General features: G+C 43.9%; 1 protein-coding gene across 1 annotated transcript in view; it reads left to right on the plus strand.

Moving 5' to 3' along the window:
- LRRC47 (leucine rich repeat containing 47) overlaps positions 1–14,749 on the plus strand; it is a 184,292-nt gene that overhangs the window by 42,797 nt on the left and 126,746 nt on the right. Inside the window, exon 3 of the mRNA XM_078642635.1 lies at positions 5,220–5,336. Within this exon, the coding sequence (XP_078498761.1) occupies positions 5,220–5,336 (117 nt within the window). The remainder of the gene's footprint in view (positions 1–5,219; positions 5,337–14,749) is intronic.

A 14,749-nucleotide genomic window follows, 5' to 3' on the forward strand; every position in this document is an offset into this window, starting at 1 on the left:
GGGACTTGAATGTGGTGCTGTCCAGATTGATGAAGGAGCCTTTTGAACCTATTCATAAGGCTTCGTTGCAGCACCTGTCCTGGAAGGCGGCGTTCCTCGTGGCCATTACATCGGCCCGTAGGGTGAGTGAAATTCAGGCGTTGTGTTGCCAAGAACCTTATACTGTATTTCATGCTGCTAAGGTTGTTATGCGTACTCACCCTAAGTTTCTTCCCAAGGTTGTTTCTGATTTTCATATCAATCAGACTATATCTTTACCTACGTTTTTTCAGAATCCTTCGTCTCCAGCGGAAAGGTCTTTGCATTCCCTGGATGTTCCGAGGGTGCTGAAGTTTTATCTGGATAAAACCAGGGATATTCGTAGGTCAGACCAATTGTTCATCAATTATGGATCTGTCAGGACGGGTCTTGCGACCTCTAAGCAGTCTATCTCTCGGTGGATTGTGTCCTGCATACAGCTGTGTTACCAAAAAGCTAATAAGACCTTAGGAGGTAAGCCTAATGCTCATTCCACCAGGGGCAAGGCTGCCACGACAGCATTGCTCCGTAATGTTCCGATTGCAGAAATCTGCAAGGCGGCCACTTGGAAGTCGGTTCATACCTTTGCTAAGCATTACTGCCTGGACACTGATGCCAGGGCAGACGCTCAGGTTGGGCAGGCTTCGCTGCGAAATCTGTTCGCACAGTAGTGGCGTTAATTCTCTTTTCTCCACCGCCGCTTTGGTGTGGGGATGGGCTTGCCATTCTATTCACTAGATTATGACTATACACAGAGATCCCCTACTACAGAAGGAGTAGTTTCTGTCCTGTAACTCCAGTTCTGTAGTAGGGGTATCTCTGTTATAGTCATAAGCGCCCTCCCTCCTCCCCGGTGGAGAGAGACATATTCCTTTATGGAATGCTACAGGTCTGGCGTGTTACGCCTTCAAAAAGAACTGAAAGTAAGTTGGACCTGCTATGCATTCTGGGATACTGGGAGAAGGTTCTGGAAGATTCTCTTAAAGGCACAGTATCCTGTTTTGAGCCACATAATGGCAGCCTATGGGGCTTGTCTGTCCAGGTTCTTCTCTCTATCATTCCTGAGGGATTTTGCTGGTGAAGCAAGGGAAATCTGTACAGGCTTTTGCTGTTTTGTGGATTTTATGGTGGAATTTCTAGTTGAAGTACTGGACAGTGTAGCCTTTTTAGGCTGCATTATCTGTCTTTAAATTCTCTCTTAAGTGTCTATGCTTTTCTGCATTTTTTAACACTATAAGAGATTATTTTTGATTGCTCCGGGGTCCACGCACATGGGCGGGACTATTCACTAGATTATGACTATAACAGAGATACCCCTACTACAGAACTGGAGTTACAGGACAGAAACTACTCCTTCTGTCATGTTTGACGTTTTTTAATCTACACCGCACATACGCAGCATCTTTCTTCCCAGTTACCTAGCACTTACTTTCGCTTTCTCACTCTACTTATTTTATGCAGAATCTCATACACCGAATATATTGGGCAGTTGACAAAAGTATCCTTTACGCTAGGGAGTTTTCTCAGGTGTGGGCAATAAAGCTACTGCTGCGTTAAAGAGCCCTTATAGTTGAGGCAGCAGGCCCATTCTGTACCCTTTGGTTTGTTTTAGCTTTTTATTTTAATTATAACCTCCACACCTTGCTGATTTGTTTTAATATATTTACTTTATTCACATTTGCTTTCCCTGTAGGTGTGAGAGAGTACACACTTTAGCTTCACCAGGAGTAGTTGGACTCCAGTTACCATTTGTTTGGCCCTTCACTATACTCTTACTTGTTTCTCTCTGCTAAAGCAGCTGGCCAACCTGGCTCACATATCTTGATGTGCTAGGCTTCTATAATACGTCCGTGCATCAAAGGAAAACCACCTGTGCAGTCCGTACACGGACTGTGCAGAACACCAACCACGATACCGGGCTCATAAGGCTACCAGTTATGTTTTCCTCTGTTGCAATACTCTTATTCTTCGACACTGCCCATTCATTCTGAGCCCTCTTTTCCATATTCACCTATCTTGCTGCTCTCCCTCTCTGACAACCTGCCCTCTGAACTGCTCAAGATTACTCATTTATTAATTAGTGCCTGATTCTTGTACATACTACGTATATACATTTGCTATCTCCTTCTCCTCACCAAAATCAATACTTTTTTGTGTCTAAATCCTGGACCCAGAAAGCCTCAGCCCCTGACCCAGCATTTAACTACCCGGTACTCGTGTGTCGAAAATTAACTTTGCCCAGGACCTTCATTAACGGTCCGTGTATGTTGCAACTACACTTCTGAGGCCGAGAAATTGTTACCGCTATGGTTAGTGTCTGCCACTAATTATATGCGTCTATATTATCGAGTCTCTGTCAAGTGATGTGTATCTCTTAATAAGTGCCAATGAGAAATGTTTAGAGTCATGTAGTCTATAGCTGTGTGGTAACTGTGCGGGGTAAGAATAGGAGAAGGGTTAATACATAACAGGAGCTTAGCAGTTTACATCATGGTACCCCCCTGCTTTCTCTCTATGGCGTACCTCTGTGTCTGTGTTGTCGGGCCTCATCGGGTGATCCCAGAGGTGTGTGCCTGCTGAGAAGTATCTTGTCTACTTACTCTCCGACTGCTTTGTGAAATTACTATCTTCTGTGAGTGCATTTAGGCACTCTACTGAAGCTGGTATGGCGGAGCACAGATTCCACTGAAGCGCTACTGTAGTATCACTTTGCTGATCATACCAGTTGTCCCCATCAATGTATCCATCACTGTCCAGCAATCCTTGAACAGGTGTGGGACACAGGAAGTGAGTGCAGGAAGGGGCTAAAAATGTATCTTGAAGTTCAGCAATGCCTTGTAACCCAGAGGGCCTAGCTGGGGGTGCAAATGTCTGTACGATCATATTGATCCCTGCAGGATTCGCCAAACAATTTTGTGGTTGTACGGTCAATGCTTAGTTACATCACACTGTATTTACATTTCCACCCCTTATACACTTCTCTCAACCTCACCCGCATAAGTCTAGCCACACCCAACAAACTCCTAGACAGTGCATTCCGCACAGGTTGCCAGGAACATAAAGAAAATCTGAGTGCCTTGCAGCCCTATCAGGGGTATGAAGATCTATGTAATGATTCAGTTCAATACAATACATTCAATAATAAAATTAACTGTTTGTAATATAAAATAAAATGAAGGTTGTTTTTCAACTGCAAAGAATTTGTAGCGATTGCTGGAGAAGGAAGTATCAGAAGGTGGACACTGGCACTGAAAGATACTTTGTGCTTATTTATAACTTTGCATTGACGGCTTTCTGTCTGGATTCATGAGACACCATTAAACTCCTTAATGATCCCGTAGCTCTGGTCTTGTAATGTTAGTACTGGAGATGATGGCAGTTGATTATATACATCTGTGCGCTTCCAATGTGTGACTCCTTCAATCCACTCAGCTTGCTGTGATAATAAAGCAAACCACAAAATTGTGACATTTTCGTTATTTCTCTTGGTGACATAATATTAAAATAGTTGGGCGTAATAGCATTTACTAGATCTCATCATAAGACCTACAAATATGGAATTTTGAGTTAAACCTTCCTTAATAACCTTGTATGAAGAGTAACTGTAGGAGGCCAGCCAAGAAGATTTAGAACGCAAAGAACAATAGTGACAGAAAGAAAAGGGATGAATGTAAGCTACAAAGAAAAACAGTTAGTGAAAAGAGAGTGGGGTTGAGTAATCTGTCTTTGAAGGTTGGAGGAGATAACGAGTCTCTAGGTCTTTTGTTTTAATATGATAAAAAAAATATGTATATGAAAGATCTGGGTTTCATAAAGACGACACTTGCTTTGAAATTTTGCTCCAGCAACTGGATTGAGAAGTATCTTGGTGAAATGTAACGAATGAATAGCAGCCACAGGAAAACTCCCTTACAGCAATTAGCTTGTTTCCAAACAGTTTGCCCATATTATCCTGGCAGTGAGAACAATGAGCCAGGCCTAAATGGGCTTGGAAAGGTGCAGCTCACCCTTTAGTATGACGTTTGGTTGACTAAATCTGCAACTTTCTAAGAACGAGTCATAGGTTTGGTTTCACACATACAGATGTGACACCCGTAATAATGTGTATGTGTGGACTGTTGAATAAACATTTTTGTCACTTTCATATGATTCAGTAGTTATTTAAGGTTTTGTGCTTAAAGTTTTCTGATTACTGAAACTCCTAAAGGAAGTAGTTTGACGTAACTGAATTAATGCAACTTTATCACCTACATTTCTTTCTACGGTTTAAGGTTTTCAGTAAAGAAAATTAGAACACTTGAATGTTGGGAACTCCGTTGACCAGATATGTCAAAGGGGTGTCAGAGTGCCAATTGTAGCTGGTATCGATCACCTTCTCTAATATTCTAATGCTTCTCCCTGATTCATGTAGATCATTCATCGCTTCGCGATTGATTGATATAATAGCATTGTAACTCCCCGCCTCCGCATTTACCCGTGGCATAACATGAGACGAGGGCCTTCAAAACTGATTTAGCGTGCTCTCTCCCATTAGGGTTATAGAGTAAACTCAGTAAAAACGACAGCAAATGCATTTTAAATTTTTACCCTTACCATTCACCTATTGCACTCAAAATCCTCTTGAATAACCCAAGCTCTATCCCCGTAGTCACTTCCACAACTGGAGCCTTCCATCTTAACATTGAGGGCCTTTGCATTATACCTACAGCTTTCTATGAGGTTTCAAAATGTAATGTTCTATAGTGTCCTTGAGTTCATGTTTTGGTTTAAGAAATGTCATCACTATACAAAGTGGACAGAATCATCTACTCCTCTATTTGACTGAACAAGTGCCAAATACCGCAGTACGAGATACAGGTGATTGAGACCCTCCCATTTATCATTTGACAAAACAAATATTGGGTCACTGAAATTATCGTTCTAATTTTATAAACCGATAACTTTAGAATATGTTGCTACTGTATACCTCATTCCTGGAAATGTTTGTTTCTAATCTCACAAGCTACAGTTAGTGGCAAAGTTTAATTTTTTTCTCGGGCTTGGTTTGTGATTAATATCATGTGTTGTTACTCAGAGGCTCATCACGTTTTCACAATTTGTAGGAAAATAAAAACAAGCCACAAGATCTATTAGAAGCGTCTGAGTTAACTTGATTTGATATCTAACTGTTTACACTAACGCCTTTTAAACTTTTCTCTTAGACTAAACTTCATGATGACGTGTGTGAGAAAAGGACGACTGCCACTATTGCTACCCATGATCTCCGTTTAGTGAAAAGACCACTGATTTATGATGCCAGACCCCCCAAACTGTTTAAGGTATGCTTGATAACCTTCTCTCTACTGTACATTGACATTATTAGGACTGGGTGGAGATGGAAAGTCACTTAACTATACTGTTTTCATTATGTCTCCTTTATTTGATGTTTCTATTCTAGTTATCTTCCTTGGTTAATTCTCATTCAGGTGGTATTATTAACAAGCTCCCTTCCTTACTTTGATTAGTTGGTGGTTGCTCTTACGTTCACAATAATAGTATTTACTCTGATCAAAAAATTGTACTACACCCCATCAATGGTACAGAAAAAAACTCTCCTTTTGAACTGCATACATCCACCACGTTTTTCTTTCATCCCTCTCTTGATCATTTCTTTAATGCATCAGTAATATTTTGTGACTCCTTCATCTGCTTTTGCTTAACTCATTGCAATGGCCATCAGTATGTCCCTGATCAGTCCTTGTGGAACTGGCATAGCTAATTTCCTTGTCTTATATGTATTTGACCTTTTTAGGTCTCGTCTGGCGTTAGCGGCGTGCTTGCGCTGCTCTCGCCATGACGAGGAGCTTTTGGAATCGATACGGATTCCTAAACGTGCACGCGGAGAGACAGAAGAGACAGTAGATGTGCACGCGGGTATTGAATGCTTTACTGGCGGCGTGACACTCTGGGGACCTTTTTTTTCGCCGCAAGTGAAGCATCCAGTCCCGCTGTTATAAACATTGCACATTGTGAGTTCGGGTAGGCTGGGTCGCGCTTGTTTATTTTTCATGCAAACTTGCTTGGCTCACGGGTGGGCGGTGTTTAATAAGAGCGTCCTCAACACAATGTATATATTTATTTTATTAACTCAGATTTCTAATGCCATGTTACTAATTTTGAACTGCTCTTTTGCATGCTAAGGCTTCTTGCGGGTAACGAGTTAGATGCATAGTGGGCTGGGAGAAGGAATGGAGAGCGCCAAACGTAGTGATATGTCGGTAGGATCAAGGATGTTAAGAATACTTGAATATAACAATACATTACTCTACACTTCTTAAATAAAATCACATGTGGCACTTGATTTGTTTTCAAATACATTTAATCTGTGCTATAGACTAAACACATACTAAGTTAAAGGGAGTCTCCAGTGATAAAAGGCACATCATAAAACGTGTGATTGGGACTGTCTCTCACAAGGTTGTTTGGCTGTCTCCATTTCCTTGTAAACTTCGCTTTTTACCATTGCCACCATTCAGTCTGCTAGAAAAACAAACTGAGAACGCGCCATTTTCTGTTCTGATGGCAGGCCATTAAACATCTGTTTTGTGATGAGATCAGCAGCAGACAGGACACATTTTGTGCTCTTTGTTATGGTCAAACTGAAGATTGAATCACTGTCAGAAGAACTTCTACTACCAGTTAAATGTATTGTCCTCAATAGGCAAGGGGAATGTTTTATTTTAATGGAGTCTATGCTGTTGCTGGAGTTTTTATTTACATGCAATTAGAGTATTTAGCTTTCCCTATGGGATAATGCACACAAAGTTAAATATGCCGGTTTAATAAAACGTGCCTTGGCAGACACGCGCCAAATGCTGGTAGAAAGATACCAGGCTGCTTCAATCCAGTTTACGTCAATTGTCATATTTGTCCGTTTCAGAGGCATCAAATGGAATGAAGAAAAAAAGACCAAGGCCCTCTTGTGATCATGTGTAGTTTTATAACCAGCAGAGTTATATTACCATTTTTAGGTCGAGCCCAGAGCCGCGCCTGCGCTACTTGCGAGACTTTTAGTAAGGGGCTTCAGAAAGCTCACCGAGCTCACCACACTCTTGTGCGTGTTTTTTTGATCACAGGCTATTGGGCTTTGCTTGCGTCTTTCTAAGAAAGACAGCACGCAATTGGGCAAAGGCGGGTGCATGTCCCGCCTTTGCTCCGCCCACGGCCTATTGCTTGCGGTAACCCGCACGGGCCACATCTGTTTTCAATTATCGTGCACAGATGCGTGTGCGATAATGCAAAACAGATGTCTCGCTGTGGCGCGTGCACACCACTCGCGTGCTTGTCGTTCTTTCCCCTTTCTGTTTGCTAAACATTTTGACAGAAGTACCTTACGCTGGCAGCTATTGACTGAAAGGGGTGGTTGGCTGCTCGCCGTAATGGATGGGCTCATTTTCCGCCCAGCAGCAAGTCTCGCTGTAACACCCCTGTCATTTGTAATGTCAGCCAACAAAATGTAATCAAACATTCCAGCAGTTTAATCATGGAGGGCTGTTCGTTTTTAATTCTCGCCTCCAATGGGGATGCGGCGGGGAGGAGCGGAAGAGAGTGGTCTAATAGCTGTAATCAAAACCTCAGTCAAAAGCGTGCACGTAATTGTTGCTGTGCCTAGTGAGGGGATCTGGTGTCTTTCCCATCTCCCCCTCCCACGTGCTCGTTCAAGCTCCCCTCCCGCCTTCATCTGTGTTTATCCACCTATGGCTCGTGCCCATTCCGATTCCCCCTGTGCCCGTGTTTGCTCCCCCCCCCCCCCCTGTGCCCGTGTTTGCTCATCCTCCGACCTCACCCTCCCTGCGTTTACTCATGCTGTCTTCCTGCTATTTCTCTTGTGTTTTCTGAGGCCCCACCTACCTTCCCCTGTGTCCGATGCCTTCCAAGGGATGTGGTTATCAGCCTTGCTTCCTGCTGCTGTCTCTCGCTGTCACGCGCCGTTACAGAGGCCATCATCAGTGTCACAGGCAGTAAGTCATGGTTGATTTGACTACTCTTTAAGATTCTCAGGGGAGAACTTGACACACAACGAAACGGACATAAAGGCAGTTCTTGGTTCATCTTGTCTCGCTCTGGCCTTTAAGGCAAGTTTGGTTTAAGCTTGTGAACAATTGCTTGTACTTGAAGTGTATAACTCTCCTGGCCTCTCTCCTCTTGCAAAGCAAAACCTCTGTTTCTCAAGGCCGTTCAGTCGAAGGGACAGTGTGTAAAAAGCCCGCTCCAGATAGGAGACTCCCCCAGTGCTGAGAAGGCTGAGGCCACAAGATGTGACTTGAACAAGTCTCATGACGCTGGGGGAGGAGAACTACCTCCCTGTCCGTAACTCACCTCCCCTGACACTTGCTAGGGAGAGAGTTCTGCTGGAAACATCCAGAGGGTAAAAGGATGCAAGCTTAGGGGCATACATCTCGCCACTGGAATTACCATCAGGCACCCGCTGAGTTTGCCACATAAACATTGATTTTGACACACCAATCACGCAATCCCCCATTTGCTGCATATGACAAATATTTGAACAAAAAATGCTTCTTGTTCAAATGGATTTAAAGTTTTTAACATCACTGCAGATAAAGCTTACATTCACATAAGGCAGGATAAAGAAAGTTGCCATTTAAACTGTTGATTGCCGTAATCATGCCTTTAAGGGACGACAACGTTGCCCAGATAGCCTAATAATAATGACCTCTTCATCTGTCTTCCTCTTCCCAGTCAATAACAAGCATAGGCATAGCCAATAGGTCTCGCCTTTGGGACCTTATACGTGTTTAGCCATGCAACAGTTGATGTTGTTGTACCAACAATATTGTGCTGGATAACTAAACACTTATAAGGTACCAAAGGCGAGACCTATTGGCTATGCCAATGTTTGTTACACTTGCGTGGGATTTCAAAACAAGACTAGGGAGAGTATAACAAATTGTGCACTTAATAGATAAGGGCAAATTAAGGTCACTGTGTGGCTTTAGGGGTTGGGGGTAGCCGACCAGGGGGAGGTATGCCACCCGTGATGATTGGGGGAGGTGGTGCAGTCCAGGTGATTGCCAATAGCTTTTGGGCTACTTTCCGTTAGAGAATGTAGCTCAAGGTATATACAATCAACTAACAATTATTCTGGGGTTCAAGGGGTGTGTTTTAAGACCTGAGCACAGTTATACCCCCCACACAAGTATTCGAGAACAACAAATAACTGTGGGTCTACTAGTGAGCTCAAAACATGTTAAGTGTTGCTGGCTATGTGTCTGCTACTCCTATGAAGATAGAAGACAGACTGGACAGTTAACCACTGTGAAAAATGTCCATCAGTTACGCGATTGTAGGCACCCAGTACATCATTTGGTCTACTCCACAGTAGTTTCACCACCACTCTATCACCATAGATCAATATTGGAGACACAGAGTGATGGATGGATGTCTGGTAGATTAAGTATTCGTAACTGTGAGCAGTGCACAAAAAATGAATGTGATAAAAATGATAAGTGTAAGATTGGATGGTGCATACAATTATTACTTTATTCTGGAGTCATGCACCTCCAAAATTAAAAACAATAGTGCAAAAAAGTCAGGTGGTTCAAACAAATACCTTCTGACTGGGCTATCTGGTCGACATGTTTCTGCGGTTACTGGTCAATTATTATACCATCCGCTTCCTCAGGACCCATAAACTTAATTGCTACTGCTAACTTAGTGATAAGTGAAAAAACAGGACATTCTGTGAACATAAAAAGTGTCACCTGTACACTTCCATTTTTCTCCTGTGAGTGTCCGTTTTTGACACAGCCAGCGAATCCACATGTAATGAAAAACAAACAGTAATAGCACTTACATTAGTTAAGGCTATCTCAACATAATTGTTCAAAATATTATAATACTCCATCTGGGTCAAATGACCCTAGTGTGTATCACATTGTCATAGTAATCAATGTCTCACCTTAATCTTTAAGGGAAATGGCCTCACCTCACCTGGCAAACAGCTCAGGAAAATGAAGCCCCGCTCTGTGGTGCAGAGAAAAATATACATACGTCAGTGTTAAAAGCCAGTGTCAGGCAGGTACAGAGTCACCACCTAGAGGGTGCCAGGACAGCACCCCAAAAGGGGTCAGTTGACTTGTCGTGGTTCCCAATTATGGCATAGTTTGATTCGTTCAGCACACAACACCCTGAGGTATCTATCGTGCTGTCAAACCGTAACTTTCTCGCGGTTTGATTGTCATATCATGATTATCGGTTATGGCTTGTGTTTGCGGCAATCTAGATCCGCCATATCGCCAAAGGGTGTCTCTCATAACCATCAAATAGTATTTATGCTTTAAAAGTGATATACAGTGATACAAAGGGCCAACAGTACAAAGCGCCTTTGTGCAATAGTTACTTTCAAATATAGTCATTGCCAAAGGAAATGACCAATAGTTTGGCAGATAACCAAAAGTCAAAAGTTTGCGGCAATCTAGATCCGTCATATCGCCATGGGGTGTCTCTCATAACCATCAAATAGTATTTATGCTTTAAAAGTGATATAAAGTGATACAAAGGGCCAACAGTACAAAGCGCCTTAGTGCAATAGTTACTTTCAAATATAGCCATTGCCAAAGGAAATGACCAATAATTTGGCAGATAACCAAAAGTCTACCTTGGACAAACCGCGCTGGATTTTAAAGCGCATTACACCCATTAATACAAGCAGCGTCTATCGCGCCCTGCTCATCAAGTAAGGAGTTAATGAAAACAGCAAAGCCCCTCCTGCAGCCTCACCTCTCCGTCGGTACTTCAGACAGCCGGCCGGGCTGTTTGGGGAGGTGCCGCGGGGGGAGACGTGCACTTCCTTATTGTTTCTGTGCCTGCGCACTGGGTCATGCGCGCGGCTCCCAGAACTACAAGTGCTCTAGGGAAATGTGGTCCAGCTCGCAGTCGACAAGCGCCCTAGTGCGCGAGTCCGTTGAGGACTACAGAAGCCTCTGGGAATTGTAGTTTCGAGCGCGCCCCTCGGTCGCGCTTAGTGTATCGCTGTACAGTGAGATGTCATTTATAGCGCGATGACTAATAAAGTCAAATCTGGCGCGGAGCCTCTCTGACTATTTATCTTAGTGTGTCAGAATGTTTGAATCTCCGTCCAGCAGCCATCGTACTCCTTCTCAAAAGTACAGGGAATCAGTATGGGTTTTAATACAAGGTGGCATACTATCGCCAGTTACTAAGCATATTTACAAGGCAGACAATCTGTTAGCTGGATCGCCTCAGTCTCGATGATGGAAATGAATTAATAAGGTCCATGTCTCAGTAGACAGGACTAGTCTCAGGATAGTAACAGGTGGCCAGTCAGGTGAGCCTCTCAGTGTACATGCAATCATTGGATGATGCTCCTACAGTGTCATCCACGGGATGTCTTCGTTTAACCCGCCCTTATCACAGTTGAGCTTATACACCCATTTTTGCTCGATTTTGAACAGATACCTGGATATGTCTGTGATGTGATTAGGAATATTGGGTTGTTCTAACACCGTCCACTCAAACTCCGTAGGTCTGTGCCCAACTTGGATAAAGTGATTTGTCAGTCTTGTTGCTTGCTTCTTGCACCTTATTGTGCTCTTGTGTTCTGAGATCCTTGTTCTGATCTTACGGGTGGTCATACCGACATACCTCAGTGCACAAGGGCAGGTGATGAGATAGATCAGATTGCTGCTGTTGCAGTTGGTGAACCTCTTCTGTTCCCAAGGCCGATTGGTTCCTATATCCACAGAGGTTGTCCTTTTGGTCTGTGGACATGCAGCGCAGTTGCCACACGGATGGTGCCCCGTTACTGGTGGCATGTTCCAAACGGTCCCCACTTGATGGATTTCCTTGGGAGGAGGTCTGGTGTGAACCAGCTTGTCTCTCAGACTAGTTGCTCTTTTGAAAGCAAATAGTGGTTGTGGTAGGGAATCTTCTCCGGTGTTTAAAATCCTCCAATGTTTTCGGACAATACGCTGTATGGCGTTGGATCTGGTACTGAACGTGTTGACAAATGTAAGCCTGTCGTTCTTGGTCTTTGGGACCGGTGGTTCCAATAAGGCTTCCCTATTGTTGTTAGCTGCTCTTTTCATTGAGCGCCTGATCAGTTTCTTCGGGTAGTTCCGTTCAGCAAGTTTGGATGCCAAGTCGTCAGAGTGCTTGATTGAGTCTTCTTTGTTGGTGCAGTTCCGCTGCACTCGCAAAAACTGTCCATATGGGAGATTATCCCGTAGCGATTTAGGATGACAGCTGGTGTATTGCAGCAAGGAATTGCGAGCCATAGGCTTTCTGTAGAGCTCAGATTTCAGACCCTGTGGTGTAATCGTAATCAACAGGTCTAAAAATGCCAAAGAGTGTCGGCTGCTCTCCAAAGTGAACCGTAGAAAAGTGTTCTGCTCATTGAGCCAACTATGGAACTCGTGGAGAGAGTGTTCATCGCCACGCCAAATCACCAGGATATCGTCGATATACCTCTTCCATGTGCATATCGATCTCAGAAAGGGGTTCGTATTGGTTAGAACACAGTCTTGTTCAAACTTGTGCATGTATAGATTCGCCAGGGACGGAGCAAAAACGCTGCCCATGCTCGTCCCAGACGTCTGCAAGTAGAACTGGCCTTCGAATTCAAAGAAATTTTCTTTCATAGCAATCGTAGCCAGATTCATCACTAGTGGAATAGGTGTTATTGACTCCCACGTTAATTCACCCAACAACACTTCAATGGCCTCTAGTGTTTCGTCTTGGGGGATGGAGGTATAAAGTGACTCTACGTCGAAGGATACCAGGTGATCAGTCTGAGTGTTAAAATCCAGCTCTGGTAGCAATCTAAGTAGGTCCTTGGTGTCCTGCAAGTAGGCTGGCATCAATTTAACCATAGGCCTCAGAAAGACATCTACGAAAGAGGACAGGGGTTCGAGTATAGACCCAATACCCGAGATGATGGGTCTGCCCGGTGGTGGTCTCCTAGCCTTATGAATCTTCGGCAGGACATAGAAGTATGGAGTGACAGGATTCGGAGTGGTCAGATAGGCTGCTTCTTTGGTCGTTATCCAGCCTTCTGCCAGCGCCTCTTCCACAATATGTCCAATAGTTATTTTATAGTTAACTGTCCAGTCTGTCTTCTATCTTCATAGGAGTAGCAGACACATAGCCAGCAACACTTAACATGTTTTGAGCTCACTAGTAGACCCACAGTTATTTGAAGCTCAAGGTATATAGCCAGCCATAAGCCAGTTATTTTGGTCTACGTAGCCACCTTTTTTGAGGTAGGTGATCCGTGGCTAACTGCGAGTTAGGGGAGGGAAGAGGATTTGGCTCTGGAGAAGTGTGGTCAGAATGGAAGGAGATAAGGTTGCCCAGGTGCTGGGCTTAATGATGGAATCGGGCTGTCTGGTGGTGGCTGTTGATGCCGGCTCTGGCCTCTGGATACGTAGGGTCTTGGAGATGTTGGCTGCTGCGTCTGGGCATGCTCCCCCGCCTTAGCGGTCACAGTCGGGAGGACAGAAAGTGCAGGTACGTGCAAGGGGCCTCTCAAGAGTTGGATGAGCGACCTCGATGGGGGTGCAAGGCAGAGTTGGGGTTGGGGAGAGTCCCATTATGGTAGCGGGCAGGGAGAAGCTGGGTGATCCTCCGTGGCAGGAAGCATAGACAAATGAGCCGATGGCCCTCATTGTCATGCAAACATGCACAAAATCAGGAAGTAGGCAGTGGGATGAGCCGGGGCCGGGCGAAGTGTCAGAGGAGTCCTACAGCAGCAGCGCAAGCCGGGTTATGGCTGCACACGGCCTGAGAGAGTCCGGTATGGGCCTAGCATTACTTGTGGGGGGTTTTATGGTTACCCTTAGATTATAGAATGTGATGTTTAGAATTGTAGAATGTTATATATGTCATTAGTTGTGTGAGGTAGGGTAGAATGTTACAGATGATAGTTTCAATCGCCTGTCAGCTGAAGTAGTCGTGTCGGCCTCCATTTGAAGAATACTAGTAATAAAGAAGAAACTACTGGAATTAATGGTGTTTGGATCTTCATAATAGGGGACAGGCCTAGTGATGCTCCACAGGAACAAGCATTGAACATGCAATAGGTCTCGCCTTTAAGTTAAAGCCATTTGCTTTGCTAATGGTAATGTATAGCAAAGCAAATGGCTATAACTTAATAAAAGGCGAGACCTATTGCATTTTCAATACTTGTTAGTACTAGCTAGGAACAGCTTAATCTGGTTCACAAAATCTATACCCACAGATGGACAAATGGCCAGCCCCCGTGGCCATTGGTGGTTGTAAGTGGCTTTCATATATAAATCATCACACATTCATCAGCTACTGGTTGATTATAGCAGTAAACTATGATGGATACAGTATTGCATCTGCCCTGGGAATTAATTGTTATGGTGTATGTTTTCTTTACGGTATATGTGGATTTGGATAGAGTCTGGTTAGAGTCTGGCATCTTCTTTTTTTTTTTTTTTATCTGCACAGATGCCCAGTATTTTATTGCAAATTCTGTTATTTCATGAGGAAAACTCTTTTCTTCTATAACTGTTGTTTTCTGTTTCATAATTTTGGTGGTGCGCTGTTTGCCGTGACCCTCCTAAAAACATCAATGTTGCTCTGCTAACTTGACTGCCACCTGCCATGTAATGTACTCTGTGAGCCCTGGATGAGTGGTATTGTGCACCGAAGAGGAACCTGGAATCGAGGGCTGCCTTGTTTCTTT

This window comes from Lissotriton helveticus, chromosome 5_1 (assembly GCF_964261635.1).
Source record: "Lissotriton helveticus chromosome 5_1, aLisHel1.1, whole genome shotgun sequence".
NCBI lineage: Eukaryota > Metazoa > Chordata > Amphibia > Caudata > Salamandridae > Lissotriton > Lissotriton helveticus.